Source organism: Suncus etruscus, chromosome 11 (genome assembly GCF_024139225.1).
Source record: "Suncus etruscus isolate mSunEtr1 chromosome 11, mSunEtr1.pri.cur, whole genome shotgun sequence".
Classification (NCBI taxonomy): domain Eukaryota; kingdom Metazoa; phylum Chordata; class Mammalia; order Eulipotyphla; family Soricidae; genus Suncus; species Suncus etruscus.
This window is the reverse complement of record NC_064858.1, coordinates 57,288,355-57,306,643: the sequence shown is the minus strand read 5'-3', so window position 1 is coordinate 57,306,643 and position 18,289 is coordinate 57,288,355. Positions and strand designations below refer to the sequence as shown.

Genomic DNA, 18,289 nt, shown 5'->3' with positions numbered 1-18,289 from the left:
GCTGTGGCCTGGCCGCTGCGGCCTGGCCCCGGGGGACGCGCAGCCTCGTGGTGCCGCGCCGGGCCGGGAACCTGAGCCCGGGAGAAGCGGAATCCCCCGCCGGCTGCGCCGAGCCTGGGCCTGAGCCCCTGGGGCCCTCGTCCACCGCCCCGCGAGATCGCAGCGTGCGTGCTGGCCGGGCCGAGCCCCCGGTTCCTCGGGACCATGGCGCAACTCCAGACGCGCTTTTTCACGGACAACAAGAAATACGCAGTAGATGATGTTCCCTTCTCAATTCCTGCAACTTCTGAAATTGCTGAACTTAGTAACCTCATCAATAAATTGTTGGAGGCCAAAAATGAGCTACACAAACATGTGGAGTTTGATTTTCTTATCAAGGGGCAGTTCTTGCGTATGCCTTTGTTCAAACACATGGAATTGGAAAACATCTCATCAGAAGAGGTGGTGGAGCTCGAGTACGTTGAGAAGTACACGGCACCTCAGCCACAGCAGTGCTTTCTCCACGATGACTGGATCAGCTCTGTCCAGGGCGCCGAGGAATGGATCTTGACTGGTTCTTACGATAAGACTGCTCGGATTTGGTCCTTAGAAGGAAAGTCCATAATGACCATTGCGGGACACACCGACGTTGTCAAAGATGTGGCCTGGGTGAAGAAAGACAGTCTGTCTTGCTTGATGCTGAGCGCCTCAATGGACCAGACTGTGCTCCTGTGGGAGTGGAATGTGGAGAGGAACAAGGTGAAAGCCCTACACTGCTGCCGTGGCCATGCAGGAAGCGTGGACTCCATAACCGTGCGCAGCTCTGGCACCAAATTTTGCAGTGGCTCCTGGGATAAGATGCTAAAGATTTGGTCTGCAGTCCCTACAGATGAAGAAGATGAAATTGAGGAACCCACTGATAGACCGAGAAAGAAACAAAAAACAGGTCAATTGGGACTAACAAGGACTCCCATCGTGACCCTCTCTGGCCACAAAGAAGCTATCTCTGTTCTCTGGTCGGACACTGATGAAATCTGCAGTGCCTCTTGGGACCACACAATCAAAGTGTGGGATGGCGAGTCCGGTGCCCTGAAGACAACTTTGACAGGAAATAAAGTGTTCAACTGTATCTCCTATTCTCCGCTGTGTAGACGTTTAGCATCTGGCAGCACAGATCGGCATATCAGACTGTGGGATCCCCGAACTAAAGATGGTTCTCTCGTGTCGCTGTCCCTCACCTCACACAATGGCTGGGTCACATCCGTTAAGTGGTCACCAACCCACGAGCAGCAGCTGATCTCAGGTTCCCTAGACAAGTTTGTCAAGCTGTGGGATACAAGAAGCTGTAAGCTCTATGACCTGGCTGCTCATGAAGACACAGTTCTGACTGTAGACTGGACAGATGCGGGGTTACTCCTAAGCGGAGGAGCAGACAATAAATTATATTCCTACAGATACTCACCGACCACTTCCCATGTGGGGGCATGAAAGTAAATGACATTTGACAGTGGAGACTCTAGAAAGTGAAAAAAGAATACTCAGATTACAATGAATTCAGAAAGAAACTTGTGTGAATTAAACTATTTCACCCTTGATATAATTATCACTTACTGTCTTTTTCTTTCTTTTGTATTTATTATACATTTTGTGTTTATGAAATAAAAAAAAAATACTACTCACCGAGGCCGGTGCGGTGGTGCAAGCTGTAAGACATCTGCCTTATGCGTGCTAACCTAGGATGGACTGTGGTTCGATCCCCTGGCGTCCCATATGGTCCCCCAAGCCAGGAGTGATTTCTAAGCGCATAGCCAGGAATAACCCCTGAGCGTCACTGGGTGTGGCCAAACCCCCCCCCCCCCAAAAAAAAACCAAAAAACAAACAAAAAAGAATACTACTCACCTATAAGACTAATTCAGTTAGCCACTTTTTAGATGGAGCTGGCCAGTATCACAGTGCAGTTAGGAGAGGATAAAGGATAACTCTCATGTGGGATATAAACAGTAAGCAAATATTCAAAGAAAATTGTTCAGAATCGACCTTACTATAGTGCAGGGGTGGCGAACAAGTTCGACACAAAGAGCCAAAATTTTAAACTGTGAGAGTCAGAGAGCCACACCACACAGTGACCTGCCAAAACAGACACTCACACAAAAGCACATATATTTTAACAATAATATATTAAACACATACTGCATTTTGCCATTTTGAGTGAGGGTAAAAATCCTGCGGCGATGGTGAGGGTGTGCTGCGTCCTCCACACTAAGAACTAATGGCAAGATGTGACCCAACATGTGACACACGGGTCCCCCCGTCACCCCCCCCCCCCCCGCCTGTGCAGTGGTTTCCAAGGTATGGGAGACGGGAGGACGCAGCCTGGGGGCGGGACTACGGCTCGGAGATCTCTCCTCAGAGGTCCCTCCTCAGAAGCAGCAGAACAAAATCCAAACTTGGCCAAGGGCCACAGTATACAAAATAATGATAAGAGGCAAAGAGCTGCATTCATTTTGGCCGGGAGCCTCATGTGGCTCGAGAGCTGCATGTTCACCACCCCTGCTATAGTGGGTAGTGGAGGGGAGGGGACCCTGAGACAACAATGAGGAAGCATGAAATCCTGTCAGAAATAGTACTGTAAATCACAGTGGCTAAAGTAAAAAGCAATCAGAAAACAAAGATTACTAATAGATCTAACAGTTCTACTATTATTCAGACTATAAAAACTGATTCAGGACCAGAGAACTGGTTCAGTGGTTTGGAGCACATACTGTGCATGTAGAAGGCCTGGGTTTGATTCCCGATACCACCTGGTGCCTGAGCACTATGCAGGGAGTGACCCTAAACCAAAGCACTTATAAAAATGCACTCCTTTGTTCTCAATAGCGAAGGCAAGAAAACAAGCTAAATTATGTTATATATGAGTGGTCTGAGCTATTAGAAAAATGTTCTTTGGGTCTGGAAAGCTAGTACAGTGAACAGGCATTTGCCTTGCACAGGGAGGAGGTGGGTTCAATACCCAGCATCCCATATGGTTCCCCTGAATCTGCCAAGACTGATTACTGACTGCAGAGCCAGGAGAAAAACACGAGCACTGCTAGGTGTGGCTCAAAAACAAGAAAAAAGGGGCCAGAGTGGTAGCACAGTGGTAGAGCATTCATTTGCCTTGCGCACGCAGCTGACCTAGGATGCAGGTTCGATACCTCGCATCCCATATGGTTCCAGAGCCAGGAGAAATCCCTGAGCTCTGTCGCTGGGTGTGCCTTCCCCCCCAAAAAAGAAAACAAACAGAAAAAAAAGTTCTTTAGTTACAACATGGGATCTAAGATACTTGAAAGTCAGAGAAAATTATTCAATAGTTTCACACTTGTGAGATATAAAGTAAGTGGAGTAACAAAAAACAGTAACAAATTTCAAAGTTGCTTATAAAATGAAAACATTTGGTAGTATCAACTGTAAAAGTCTCATTCTGGTACTAATTTGCATCTTTGTAACAGGCTGAATATAGGAGTGATAGAATTTATTTAACTACCAGCCAGAGCTGACAAAGGAGGACCCTTTCTTATCCAGGGATGGATCCAGGGTAGGTAGAGTTTAGAAACTCAGATAGTCCATGACTTACCAGTCAGCACACAGAAATTTACTAAGTCTCGCCAGGATCAAATTTCACTCTGAACTGGGACTGGCTGCACACAAAGCAATTAAGTATCTTAGTCCTTAAGCTATTTCTCTAGCTCTACATTTCTTTTCCCATTTTATTCAGCTGATCATATTTTTGCTTTGGAAGTATTAATAAAATAGGCTATGTAATATTTGTAATCCTTTCTAAGCAAAATGATTGCCATAGCACAATTGTATCTTCAGAAGTCAAAATTCTTAATTCTCAATTTAGGTAGGAGAATCTGCCACCTATTCTAATTGTCACCTTTTTTGCATCTTGCTCTCTACATCTGAGAGGACAAGCTCCTCTTCCTGTTCTTTCTTTGTTTTGTTTTTTTGGGTCACACCCAGCACTGTTCAGGGGTTACTCCTGGCTCTAAACTCAGGAATCGCTCCTGGCAGGCTCGGGGGACCATATGGGATGCCGGAATTCGAACTGCTGACCTTCTGCATGCAAGGCAAATGCCTTACCTCCATGCTATCTCTCCGGCCCCTTTCTGTTCTTTTTTTTAAAATAAGTTTCAAAATCACCTCATTAGGGTTAAAGAACTCTTGGGATTTTGCTCAGATGAATATTTTAACCAGTGGAATCCAACTCGGAGAGAACTAGTGTTGTGAAATGCTAAACCTCCTAACTCAAGATTAACGCTGCACCTCCAAAGCTCTGATAGTCTTTCCTAATGCCTGATAAAGTTTTGTAACATAAAGTCTTGTAACATAAAGTTTTGTAACTTCTTCCATAAAGGCACCATATATCACGATTGACTTATTCCTAAATTCTATATTTTTTCGTGGTATTTTTAAGGCAACAAATGCTAGTGCTGCCTGCTTTACAGGGAAGAAACAATAATATTCTGAAATGTTTAATTAGAAAATACAACCTTTATTACATTAAAAAGCTTCTTAGACAATCTATGCCAAAGGCTAACTTAAATAATAAAATCTGCGGTCATTCAGACTAGAACATTCTAGAAAGTTCTTTTCTTTCAGAAAACACGGAGAGTCTGTGCTCCAAGGTGTGCTGAGAGACTAATGTCTGCAGTGCGGCCACCTCACTCCACGATGGCCAAGTCTCGGAGGCTGCGGCTCTTCTGCCTCTTGGCTTTATAACCAGGACGTAGGAACTCTATCTTTCTCTTTTTTGCTTCACTTTTATTTTTGTGTTTCTTCAGCTTTTTCTTGGCGGCAATATCAGGATTAGTCACAAACTTGACAAAGGAAGAGAAATTTTATATTACTGTAAGTGTTATACCAGTAAAAATCAAATGCAGAGATGTATCATTTTGCCAACTGTGAGAACTGAGTGTGAGACAACAGAGTGCCTCACTCTACAGTGCGACCGCCCACATACATGCCCCCACACAACGTCAAGCCTGATCATACATCCTATACTCAAAAAACTCACTCACCTCCAAAGCCTTCCTCTTTTTCCGAAGTGCCCTTTTCTCACTAGCCTGTTTCTGTACAGAGGCAAAGGCTAATGAGAAGGTCTCCAGTCCAACCAACTTTTTGAGTAACTCAATGATTTCCTGGGATAGATTCTTTAGCAAAGGATCTAATCACAGAAAGAAAATCAAAATCAGAAAGTGACCATGGAAAGAACAGATCAACAAAATCAGCAATGTGGACCATTTAGAAGTGCTGTGGCCTAATCACTTTTACTGCCTCCATGCCAGACACAGATGTAAATTTGGGATTTGGAGGAGGAGGAAGTGCTGGACACAGCAGCCCCAGACCCCATTTTCCCTAGAACACAACCATGGGTCAGAGGCCAGGAAGCCTCTTCCCTGCTAGGACTTGAAAGAAATGTGCAGATGGGAAGAGTTCACCTAGATGCTAATTCACAAGTCCCAGAATATTAGCTGTGTTCAAAGTCTTCTACTGCAACTTCTTTTAAAGGCCTACTACTCCTCTGAAGCTGATGACCAGCCCCCTCTTTCATGAAATCCTTTCCTATCTTCTCTTTTCCAGATGCAAATAACTTTTTTTTTAACTTGCAGGTTTTTGACATTCAGTTTTAGAAGAGTTCAGGTCCTCTATGGTGGATTACAAACTATAGGAATATAGGAGGGGTTTGGTGGAAATGTCTATTGACTGCCCAGAATATACCAGTTGCACAATAAATGCTGCCTGATAGGAATCAAAGTGGACTTGCTTTTTCCAGAATGGGGAAAATTTTCTCTCTTTTGTCCCTGGTTTTTGGGCCATATCCTTTAGGTAACTAGATGCAGTGTTAGGGACTGAAGTGGGGCTGGTCATTTGCAAGGCATGCATCTTACTTACTGCACTATCTCTCAGTCTGCAAGAATCAGACTTTGAAGGCTATAGAAATAAAACAGCTTCTGCTTTGATGTTCATTACACATGCTTTAATACTCCAAAACTCTTCGTCTCCTCTGTCTCTATCATCCCAACCCTTGGACCTTCCCTCTCTTTCTATTATCAAGAGACAGCATTTAAACGGTGAGGAAATGTGTCAAACAATAAAAAAAGAATAGAAATAGGAAAATTTTAGAAGATACTTGAATTAAAAACTATTTCATAAAAATGACAACATACATACTTTTGGCCTTATGCTTATTAAGAGTATGATTATAGTATACGCATAGTTCTTTAAGAAACATTCCAAATAACAGTTTTCTCTGATTGTTTGATCAATCTTGTGAATAAAACACATATTTTGGGAGGAAACTTTATTCTTGGACCTAAGGAAACCGGAGGAGGCAATGACAGCACAAACAGGCCTCAATTATCCGCCACTCTTCTGATCACTGTAAACTTCAATCTCCAGGAAAGCTGGGCAGGAAGAAGGCAGGGAAGACAGAAGCTTGTGGGCGAAAAGAGGGCATTTTGGGACAAGCATGCAGGAGGAGGGAGGCTGCGCTTACCTTGCTCCGCATACGTGCTGTTCAGTTCTCGGAAGAGGGGTGTTATAATCCCAGGGAGATACGGCTTCACTCGTTCTACCCCAAGGTCCATGGCCATAGCACCCAGAAACTTGAAGATGCACGTCCTCTGAAAGTCAAGCATTTTTTTTTTTTAGGTCACACCTGACAGCACTCAGGGGTTAATTCTGACTCTGCTCAGAAATCACTCCAGGCAGACTTGGGGAACCATATGGAATGCCAGGAATTGAACCCAGACCGGCCGAGAGCAAGGCCAAACACACTACCTCTGTGCTATCACTCCAGGTCCCACAGAGTTTTTATTTGCAGTGTTGCTGCTTTTTACCCTACAGCTGCAGCTTAGGAAAATTTGTTTTAATTTTAAGTTTTCGTTGCAGCCTGGAGTTCAAAAAAGACTGGGATCTAGGGTCTGAGGACTGCAATCCTTAAGGGGGTGGGGGAAAGAAAGGAAAACGATCAGCTACGCACAGTTATTCTTCATGCTCCACTCACCTTTAAAGGGATTCTCGGTGAATACGCAGCTTCCAGTTTTGCCATGTGGGAAAGCTTCTGGATCAGCCATGGCAGAGTGGCCAACCTGGAGTCAGATTCTGCCTTCTCTGTGCAGCTGTCCCCAGCATCACCCGTCATACCTTCTCCTAAGGCTTCTTCATCTACCATGTCTTCTTTAGATTCACCTTGATTCCCACCCACACTGTGTTCCAGCAAATATAAGACTTTGGCTATGAACAACAGATTCTTGACAACCTGGGGGGGGGGGGGGAAGAGTAGAAAGGAAAGACTTAAAATTTTCCTTGTGGTCACTAGAAATTGAACTTCATAGTAAGTCATGTGTTCTGCAACATTTTCTAGCCTTGGGACTCAATTTTCAATTCTGAAATAAATCAGATCCTCAAACAGGTATTCCATAATGCAGACAAACAATAAACAAAGAGGTATTGTGGCATTAGTGTCCATTCTACTCTGGGGAACAATTCTTAAATTCAGTCTTAGAGTGTGACCAAACCCACTTCTAATTAATTTTCATCCATGTAACCTAGAGCTACCACATATGGTAGCATCAAATAAATGTCATTCCAAACCATTTATTTCCTTTTTTTTTTTTTTTTTTTGGTTTTTGGGTCACACCCAGCTGTGCTCAGGGGTTACTCCTGGCTGTCTGTTCAGAAATAGCTCCTGACAGGCATGGGGGACCATATGGGACACTGGGATTCGAACCAACTACCTTTGGTCCTGGATTGGCTGCTTGCAAGGCAAACACCGCTGTGCTATTTCTCTGGGCCCCATTTATTTCCATTTTTAAAGAGAGCTCTCATTTCCCACTAAAGTCAGCCATTCTTCAGAGATGTAGCAATTCCCATTTTTGAGCAAGAGTATTCCAATTCAATTAAAAAGCATTCCTATAGGAGCTGGAGAGATAGCACACTTGGTAGGGTGATTGCCTTGCATGGGGAGGACCTGAGATGGACCCAGGTTCGATTCCTGGCATCCTATATGGTCCCCTGAGCCTGCCAGGAGCGATTCCTGAGCCCAGAGCTAGGAGTAACCTCTAAGCTCTGCCAGGTGTCGCCTAAAAACCAAACCAAACCAAAAAAAATCACATTCCTAGTGGTCTGGACTGATAGCACAGTGGTAGGGTATTTGCATGTGACTGATCTGGGACTGACCCAGGTTCGATTCCTGGCATCCCAGATCGTCTCCCCTTCCTGCCATGATCGTTTTCTAAGTGCAGAACCAGAAGTAACTCCTGAGCACCGCTGGGTGTGGCCCCAAAACCAAAATAAATAAAACACATTCCTATTAAAAATTATTTCCAAATGAGAAAACTAAGGCTCAGACCCAAGGACTAAGTGAGGGGTCAGTACAGATTCAAAGGTCTTCAAAATCAAGGCCAAGTTCTAAATATAGCTCCTTGTCCATTTGGTCCACTTAGAGGAGAGTTTACATGCCAATTATGGTTTTAGAAAAAAATAGTAATTAGGGCTCATTTACTAAGTCCCCAACTGTGGCATCTGGAGCGTCCGATGTAGGCATTTCACAGGTGTTATAAAGGGAGAGGGTGGAGCTGGCTGTAAGCTCCTTCTCTACGCTGGTTGACATAAGTGCTATGCAACAAATGTTCCCCAAAAAGCAGGGTTAGAAAGCCCCAGACTGTTTAAGGTTGGCCTAGCCATCAAGATCTAATGTCAAGGAAATAATTTCCTCCTTCGAAAAGTATGACCTCTATGGAGATAGGCCCAGGTCTGGATAGGCCCATGAAAGCAACTTCCCATTATTAACGTACTCTAAGATCAGCAATAAAGAAGGCCCACAATTTCTTTCCTTCTGGTTCAGTACCAATAATTCTCCCTCCCTCCTTGTCCTTACTGTATATTATTTCAGCCTCTGTTAAAAGTGATTCTGTATGTGAGACTCCTCTGGCTCTCCATCTCAGCAGAACTCCTTCAGCCTTCATTGTAATGGCTCTGCATTCTTCCCCAATCTTGCCATACAATGATGCGTGCTATATCTTTTTCTTTTCTTTCTTTTTTTTAAATGAAGCAAATCTATTTTTTTACTTTTATTTATTTATTTATTTATTTGGCCCACACCCTGTGATGCTCAAGGGTTACTCCTGGCTATGTACTCAGAAATCGCTCCTGGCTTGGGGGATCGAACCGAGGTTCGTCATGGGTCAACTGCATCCAAGGCAAAGGCCTTACCACTGAGCTATCGCTCCAGCACCTGAAGCAGGTTTATTGAAAAAACTTAAGGGGCTAGAGCAATAGCATAGCGGTAAGGTGTTTGCCTTGCATGTGGCCAACATAGGACGGACCACGGATCAAATCTCAGCATCCCATATGGTTCCCTGAGCCTGTCAGGAACGACTTCTGAGCGCAGAGCCAGGAGTAATCCCTGAGTACCACTGGGTATGAACCAAAAACCAAAAAAAAAAAATAAAAAGAAAAAGAAAAAACTTGATTAAGGGCTAGAGTGATAATATAGCAAGTAGGATATTTGCCTTCTAAGCAGCTGACCTAGGTTTGATCCCCAGCACCCATATAATTTCCTAAGCCCAGTCAAGGGTGATCCGTGACTGCAAAGCCAGAAATAAGTCCTAAGCACTGCAGGTTGGCCCAAAAACAAAAAAAGAAACTTGTTTAGAAAGATGTGAGAGTAGAGAAAGGGGAAATATACGTTCAAGAGAGAACACAGCCTTTTCCAGAGTACTGAAATAAGCAAAGGAACATAAAAGGCAAGTAAGAAATGTTCAAAGGAGAACACAGACTTGCAGAGCATGCTGCATAGTCTATTTAAAAATCTTAGGGGCTAGAGAGATAGCATGGAGGTGAGGCGTTTGCTTTTCATGCAGAATGACGGTGGTTCGAATCCCGGTATTCCATATGATCCCCTGTGCCTGCCAGGGGCGATTTCTGAGCATAAAGCCAAGAGTAACCCCTGAGCGCTGCCGGGTGTGACCCAAAAACCAATAAATAAATAAATTAATTAATTAAATCTTTATTTAAAATTCTGTCTACGTATAAGCATGACACCTAAGATCAATCTTAAATGATCTTGGATGGAGACTTCACCTAATGTCTCATGTCCCTATTTCTTTCTTTCTTTTTTTTTTTTTTTTTTTGTGGTTTTTGGGTCACACCCGGCAGTGCTCAGGGGTTTTTCCTGGCTCCGTGCTCAGAAACTGCTCCTGGCAGGCACGGGGGACCATATGGGACGCCGGGATTCGAACCGATGACCTTCTGCATGAAAGGTAAACACCTTACCTCCATGCCATCTCTCCGGCCCCAAATAATTTCTTTTTTCTTTTCTTTTTTTTTGGTTTTTGGGCCACACCCAGCGGTGCTCAGGGGTTACTCCTGGCTGTCTGCTCAGAAATAGCTCCTGGCAGGCACAGGGGACCATATGGGACACCGGGATTCGAACCAACCACCTTTGGTTCTGGATTGGCTGCTTGCAAGGCAAAAGCCACTGTGCTAGCTCTTCGGGCCCTCATGTCCCTATTTCTTTTTTTTTTTTTTTTTTTTTTTTGGGCCACACCCGGTGATGCTCAGGGGTTACTCCTGGCTATGCGCTCAGAAGTCGCTCCTGGCTTGGGGGACCATATGGGACGCCGGGGGATCGAACCGCGGTCCGTCCGAGGTTAGCGCAGGCAAGGCAGGCACCTTACCTTTAGCGCCACCGCCCGGCCCCATGTCCCTATTTCTTAAATATAGCTGTAATGGTTGACATGAGACACAGTCAAAGGTCTTCCAGATCCAGATACCACTTCTGTGTCCTCACACAAAAGCCATTAACCCAACTGTTTTATTAAAAGAAAAATAATTAGATCCAACTATTCAAAAGTAATTTACATATTTCAAAACACTCTTCTCTGTATTTTATTTTACATATTTGTTGTGTTGTTGTTAGTCTCTTCCCCCCAAGTCACACCTAGTGGTGCTAAGGTTTAATCCTTCATGCTTAGAGATCACTCTTGGTGAGCTTGGGTGACCATATGGGGTGCAGAATGAACCTCAGGTTGGCTGCATGCAAGATAAATATCCTAACTGTTGTAATATTGCTCTGGACCCCAGAATTACTTTTTTTTTGTTTGGCTGTTTGGGGGCCACAGATGGCAGAACTTGGAACAATATGTGTTGCTGGATGGATCGTGGTCAATTGTATGTAAGGTGAGCATCTTATCTGTATCTCTTTAGTCCTAAATAAATTACATTTTATAATGTGAAAATACATACATCATTTTTAGTGGTGGAATGAGTATTTCCTGTTAAAGAGAATTCTCAAGGTAGCAAGAACACTACTTACTATCTTCTTGTCAAATTTTAGAAGAGCAGGACATTCACTTTATGATTTAAAGACACCAAACCATGAGTTGGAGTGGTGCAGGGCATAAGGCATCTGCCTTGTGTATGCTAGCCTAGGACGGGCCGCAGTTCGAATCCCTTGCGTCCCATATGGTCCCCCAAGCCAGGAGAAATTTCTGAGCACATAGTTAGGAGTAACCTCTGAGTGTCACCGGGTGTAACCCAAAAACCAAAAGACAACCAGTGATTTTATCTTCCAAAGCTTCAATACTAGTACAGAGTAGTAGCTCTAAAGATGGAAAGATGAATAATAATTAGCCACCCACTGCATCATGTTTAATAGGGAGTTTAAATGGAGCCAAGAGTTTACTAGACTCACGTTCATCCTAAAAACAAACGAGTTTATGTCTATATTTTATGGGATTTTCCAAACATCAAAAGAAAATAACATCAACAAAATTACTAGATGTGAGCTTATTTCTTTTTTTTTTGTTTGTTTTTTTTTTTTGGGGGGGGGGGGTGCTGGGTCACACCCAGCTGCACTCAGGGGTTACTCTTGGCTCTGTGCTCAGAAATTGCTCCTGGAAGACACAGGGGAGCTTATGGCATGCTGGGATTCGAACCATCATCCATCCTGGATTGGCTGTGTGCAAGGCAAACACCCTACCACTGTGCTATCTCTCTGGCCCCAATGTGCGCTTATTTCTTTTCTTCCTTTTTTTTTTTTTGTGGTTTTTGGGTCACACCTGGCAGTGCTCAGGGGAAACTCCTGGCTCCATGCTCAGAAATTGCTCCTGGCAGGCACGGGGGACCATATGGGAAGCTGGATTCAAACTGATGACCTTCTGCATGAAAGGCAAATGCCTTACCTCCATGCTATCTCTCTGGCCCCTTATTTCTAAGACGGTCAGTAATAGGTCCCTTATATTAAGTGAGAATTATAATGCTTACCTGTTCTCCTAGAGAGTCATCTAGGAATTTGGAATGCAACTGATGGCAGGAGGCAAGGGAGATACTTTTCATCTGTGAAAAGAAAATGGGCATTAGCAAATCTAGAATAATCTGAAAATTTTTGTTTGTGTGAATATAGGGCATTGTTTGCGGTCTACTTCTGGGGACCATGCATGTGATCCTGGACCTTAGAGTGGGGGCTGCCATATATAAAACATGTGCTCCATTCATTTGAGTCATTTCCTTGGCCCTATTTCTGGCTATTTTTAAAAACTTCCAATGCACTAATAGCATAACTGAGCATTAGGATTTACTCTGGATGGCTGACACCTACCTGCCCAGGTCTGGAGATGAAAGTCCATGATTAGAAATTCAGAAACTGTTCTCTCTTCGACCTGGGCCACCACTGATGTCCAAAGAAATGAGTACTGAGCTGGGGAGATAGTACAGTGGGTAGGTCACTTGCCTAGCATGTAGAGGAATTGGGTTTGATCCCCAGTATTGCACATAGTTCCCCAAGCACCACCAGAAATAATTCCTAAGTGCAGAGCCAGGAGGAACCTCTGAAGATCACTGGGTATGATCCCCTCAAAAACAGAATAAAACAACAGCAAAAAACAACAACAACAACAAACAAACAACAACAAACAAAAAACAAAAAAAAAGAGGTATTTTATTTGTTTAATGTGCTTGCTACTATTCTTTTATTTTTCTTTCTTTTTTATTCTCTTCTTTTTTATATATAAAATCTTTAAGCACCATGATTACAAGCATAATTGTAGTTGGGTTTCAGTCACAAACATAACACCCTCCTTCACCAGGGCAACATTCCCACCAATACCTGCCCCCACCTGTTTTGAGACAGGCATTCTACTTCTCTCACTCATTAAGATCGTCATGATAGTTGTTAGTGTAGTTATCTCACTTTTTGTTAGTGTAGTTACCATCACTCTTTGTGGCGAGCGTCATATTGTGAGCCGGTCCTTCCGGCCCTCATCTCTATTGTTTCTGGGGATTATTACAATAATGTCCTTAATTTTTCTTAAAATTCATAGATCAGTGAGACTATTCTACGTCTATCTCTCTCCCTCTGGATTATTTCACTCAGGACAATAGATTCCATTTGCATCCATGCATAGAAAAATTTCATGACTTCATCTCTCCTGACGGCTACATAATAGTCCACTGTATATATGTGCCAGTTTCCTTAGCCATTTATCTGTTGAATAATATCTTGGTTATTTCCAGAGTCTTGCCTATTGTAAATAGCACTGCAATGAATATAGGTGTAAGGAAGGAATTTTTGAACTGCATTTTTGTTCCTAAGTTATATCCCTAGGAATGGTATAGCTGGATCATATGGAAGCTCAATTTCCAGTTTTTTGAGGAATCTCCACATTATTTTCTATAAAGACTGGACTAGATGACATTTCCACCAGCAGTGAATGAGAGTTCCTTTCTCTCTACATCCCTGCTGACACTGATTGTTCTTGGTCTTTGTGATGTGTGCCAGTCTCTGTGGCGTGAGATGGTACCTAATTGTTGTTTTAATTTGCATCTTCCAAAACGAGATATTTTAAGTTAGAGATAATGATCTTGAAGTTACTGGTAAACAGTTTTGCAACATCCCAGTATTATTTTTTTTCATCCTCTTTTCTTCTTCTTCTCCAACTTAAATAATGATGGAGTTCCCCCTGTGAGTCAAGTTATTTTTAGATTCAGAATTAAAAACAGATAACCTGGTTGTTGTTTTTTTTTGGTTTTTGAGCCACACCCGTTTGACGCTCAGGGGTTACTCCTGGCTATGCGCTCAGAAGTCGCCCCTGGCTTAGAGGGACCATATGGGTTGCCGGGGGATCGAACCGCCGTCCATCCTACGCTAGCGCTTGCAAGGCAGACACCTTACCTCTAGCGCTACCTTCCTGGCCCCAGATAACCTGGTTCTTATTCAACTTGATCGAGTGAGTCTGATCTCATTTACTCATCAACAAGGTTGTGAAGGACCCAGGGCAGACAATACTTATCTTATTTTCCAAATTTGATAAGGACATCACATAGTGGGCAAGCAGAGCCAGGAGTAAGCCTTGAGTATCATCAGATGTGACCTCCCAAAAAGAGAATGGATGAAAAAATACACATTTCATGGGCTGGAACAATAGCATAGTTTGCACTCCATATGGTCCCCTGAGCCCTGCCAGGAAGGATCCTTGAGCGCAGAGCCAGGACTAAGCCCTGAACATAGTCAGGTATGGCCCCCCAAAACAAAATAAGAGAAAAAGGCGGCCGGAGAGATAGAATGGAGGTAAGGCATTTTTGCCTTGCATGCTGAAGGACGGTGGTTCGAAATCCATCCCATACAGTCCTCTGAGCCTGCTAGGAGTGATTTCTGAGCATACAGCCAGAAGTAGCCCCTGAGCGCTGCTGGGTATGATCCAAAAACCAAAAACCAAAAAAAAGAGAAAGAGAAAAATATTTAGGGATCAGAGCAATATTATAGTGCATAAAGAGCTTTGAGCCCGGAGAGATAGCACAGTGGCGTTTGCCTTGCAAGCAGCTGATCCAGGACCAAAGGTGATTGGTTCGAATCCCGGTGTCCCATATGGTCCCCCGTGCCTGCCAGGAGCTATTTCTGAGCAGACAGCCAGAAGTAACCCCTGAGCACCACAGGGTGTGGCCCAAAAACAAAAACAAACAAAAACAAAAAAAAGAGCTTGCCTTGCAAACAGCCCACTTGGATCTGATCAATGGCATCTCATATGGTTCCCCAGAGTATTACCAGAAGTAAATCCTGAACAGAGCCAGGATTAAGCAAAAATAGGGGAGGGAAGAAAGGAGGGAAGGAGGTAGGAAGGAGGGAAAGAGGGAGGAAGGAAGGAAAAAAGGGAGGGAGGGAGGAAGTAGCAAATGAAGGAAGAGAGGAGTAAGGGAGGAAAGAAAGAATGAAGCGAGAGGAAGGAGGGAAGGAAGGAGTGAGTGAGCAAACAATGAATGAATCAACCAACCCTTTCCTTGAAATTCAAGTGGCCTTATTCAGTTCCTGACTCGCCTGGGTCACAAGCTTAGTGGCTGGAAGGTTCTCCTGAGGGCCCCCAAGAACGGCGAGAATGACCTTGAGCTGGGCAGAGAAAGCTTTACCTTCTGATCGAGGTCCCCTGTTAGGAACATGATAGCGACGGGCCCCGACACCTTCTTTTTCATCTTTCTGGCCTTCCATTTTTGAACCAGTTCCTCAGGGTGGCAAGCAGCGAAGAGCAAACCAAAGATCTGGGCCGCAGTGAGCCATACCCAGTTATGTGGGTGTCGGAGGTGCACATGCACGTGGCCTGCAGAAACCATACACATGCTCAATCGACATTTTTTTTTTTCACCTGGGCCTGGCATGTGCCTGGTATCCCAAAGAACATAAAAAAGACAACATAAAAAACAAAAAGACTACTGTGCAGTCTTGCTTGAGACACCGCACTGTTAAGTTTGAGAGCTGGCAGGGCACAGGGACCCACCAAGGAACCAAGTGCTTGTGTGGCAAATGACACAGGAGCAGTACCAGGAAATCCAGCTCCAGAGCACTTGCAGAGTCCTAGGAGTAAAGGCACCCTTAGTTCTGAGTATCTAAACTCAGGAACAGAAACATGTATATAGTACATGCTGCTTCTTAAGTCCAGAAATCTGTGCCTCCCAGCAGCTGATTGCAAAGCTATGCCTTGTGGTTTCTGAGTATTAAGTCCAGGGCTATGTGTGCTACCTATGTCTTAAGCTTGGTCTGACCTCACCGTGGCTCTGTTAGTTTGGCATCTCTGTGTCCCCTAGGAAGCAAATGGTTCAGGTGAGGGACACGAGGTGCTAAGCATTAACAAGCAAAACCAGATAGGGGTCCTAGCAGTCTTAAATATGAGTCCTCAACAGGCTCGTAAGTCTGATCCTGGTATGCTCATCCTCTCTCCACATAACACATATGAATAGTCCAGAAAAAAGCCTTGGGGATTGGAGAAAGTACAAAAAGTCTGGAAGAACTATGTCATACTTGAAATTCAGCCTATGCTGCTGATTTTTATAAGTCGGGTGCTACGTTTGTTTTACATGAATCTCTAATAATTTTGTCAAGTGCTGGCATGGCCAAACCAGAATAGCAGAGGTCATTAGTGAAAGTAAGTATAATAAGGGGTAAATGCTTGATTCAATTAAAAAAGTACTTACTCCAAATTTTATTCAGTATTTCAGAGGGCTTGGTAAACTGGATAATATTACATTCTTTGACAAGTTTGCTTACTAATGTAAGAAAACTGAAAAGTAGGCGATCTGCAGCTTTTTCTTCTGTTTCTTCCATGATCTAAAGGTAGGATAGAAGTATATCAATGACAGCAACTATTTCAAACCATTCATTTGACACTGAGTTGATGGGCTTTTTCACTTCTGCATGGAAATCTACAACCAGGATTGCTCAATGAGCCAGATCTTTTTTTTTTAATTTGATTGGGGCCACACTATGATAGTAAGGTTTAGGGATAGGGGCCCGACAGATCAGCCCTAGAGTACCACTGAGGTCATATCACACCCACTGTGCTTGTATGCCCATGAAGTGCAAGATATTCCCCTTAGCATCCTGTACATGGCTAGCATGTGCTGTCCGACTTGAGAAACCTCCTTGGCCTCCAGATAATCCTTTACTGTGAGGAGGCCCCTGTAAACTATCAGGTGTTCAGCAGCATTCCTGGAAAAAGATGTCAAGAGTGATGCTCACTTCCACTAGATCTTCCAGGGTGATCCCTGAAAATGTCTCCAGACACTGTTAAATGTCCCAGGGAGGCAGTCATCTACTGGGAACATTTGGCCTTCACATACTTAAATAGAAAATCTAACTCTTCCATCTTTTTTCTGGAGAGTGCACAGTTGGCAGTGCTCAGGGGACCATAGGTAGTGCCAAGGATTGAACCCAGCTCGGCCATTTTCAAGGCAAGCACCTCACTCACCACTGTACTATGATTTTGGCCTATTTACCCTTCATCTTAAAAAGAAAACTGAGCCCTCAAGTTGATGGGCTACAACGAACTGTTATTTCTTTTAACCAAAAGAATATTTTTGAACACAAATATTGTGTAACTTATTTAGTGCAGCACCTCAAATAAAAATTAGTGAGAAAAGATTTAGATGAAAAATTCCCTAGTAAGTAACTTACTTCATTGAAGTTGTCAGGATCAATTTCCTTCTCAATCATAGGTAAAACTGTTCCAAGTCTTCTCTCAAAAGTGACACCTTCACTTTCCACAAACAAGCCACAAATCAGGGCAGCCAGCTGTCTGTTTAAACTCTATCAAAAACAAACCAGCAGAAAACAATGTCAGCACAACTCAGCAGGCCATTCTTTTTTTTCAAAGACTTTTGTTTTTATAAATCTATTTTATTAAACATTTTAATGTAAAGCATTGCTATTTACAAAGTTCAAGTTTTATTTTTTTGTTTCTTTGGTGTTTTGGGTCATACCCGGCAGCGCTCAGGGGTCACTCCTGGCTCCATGCTCAGAAATCACTGCTGGCAGGCTCGGGGGACCATATGGGATGCCAAGACTCGAACCACCGTCCTTCTGCGTCTAAGGCAAATGCCTTACCGCTGTGCTATCTCTCTGACCCCATAGTTCAAGTTTTAGGCATTCAATGTTTCAGCATCAATATCCCTCGACCAATGTTCCAGGAGTCCATTCCATACCTCCCTGACCTCAGCCTGCCATAACAGGCATCTTTATAAATTTTGTTGTTAAAATTTGTGTCTCATTATTTCATTGTTGTTGACTGAGTCTGGATATTTAGTTCTGTCCTTCCTTAACACCACTAATGTACCTGAGTCCCTTTGACCCGTCCCCACTATTTCACATCTGTATTTCTCCTCTTCTCTCCTCCTCCACTTTTTCTTTCCTTCTCCTCACTATACTTGGGGACCAAGTATAGTTGTTCTTGATTGTTCTTGACAATCCCCATTTAAGCCATTGTATCGAGGTCATTTACA

The 18,289-nt window shown here is 43.6% G+C and overlaps 2 protein-coding genes across 3 annotated transcripts in view; one reads left to right on the top strand and one right to left on the bottom strand.

The window, feature by feature from the left end:
- The first annotated feature begins 137 nt into the window (after positions 1 to 137).
- On the top strand, positions 138 to 1,579 carry LOC126021941 (ribosome biogenesis protein WDR12-like). Its single transcript, XM_049782833.1, has one exon. The coding sequence runs from the start codon at positions 205 to 207 to the stop codon at positions 1,465 to 1,467; it is 1,263 nt and encodes a 420-aa protein (XP_049638790.1). The 5' UTR covers positions 138 to 204; the 3' UTR covers positions 1,468 to 1,579.
- A 2,914-nt stretch (positions 1,580 to 4,493) lies between these two features.
- UTP20 (UTP20 small subunit processome component) overlaps positions 4,494 to 18,289 on the bottom strand; it is a 148,421-nt gene continuing 134,625 nt past the window's right edge. For both annotated transcript variants that reach the window (XM_049782797.1, XM_049782796.1), the window contains exons 55-62: positions 17,466 to 17,597; positions 16,487 to 16,619; positions 15,428 to 15,615; positions 12,293 to 12,364; positions 7,029 to 7,283; positions 6,519 to 6,645; positions 5,041 to 5,186; positions 4,494 to 4,839 (exon numbers count right to left, since the gene is read on the bottom strand). In XM_049782797.1, the coding sequence (XP_049638754.1) occupies positions 4,684 to 4,839; positions 5,041 to 5,186; positions 6,519 to 6,645; positions 7,029 to 7,283; positions 12,293 to 12,364; positions 15,428 to 15,615; positions 16,487 to 16,619; positions 17,466 to 17,597 (1,209 nt within the window). In that variant the 3' untranslated portion in view covers positions 4,494 to 4,683. The remainder of the gene's footprint in view (positions 4,840 to 5,040; positions 5,187 to 6,518; positions 6,646 to 7,028; positions 7,284 to 12,292; positions 12,365 to 15,427; positions 15,616 to 16,486; positions 16,620 to 17,465; positions 17,598 to 18,289) is intronic.

What these genes read in the sequence shown, in the direction of transcription:
- LOC126021941 (XM_049782833.1), top strand. Translation starts at nt 205, where the DNA reads ATGGCGCAACTCCAGACGCGCTTTTTCACGGACAACAAGAAATACGCA.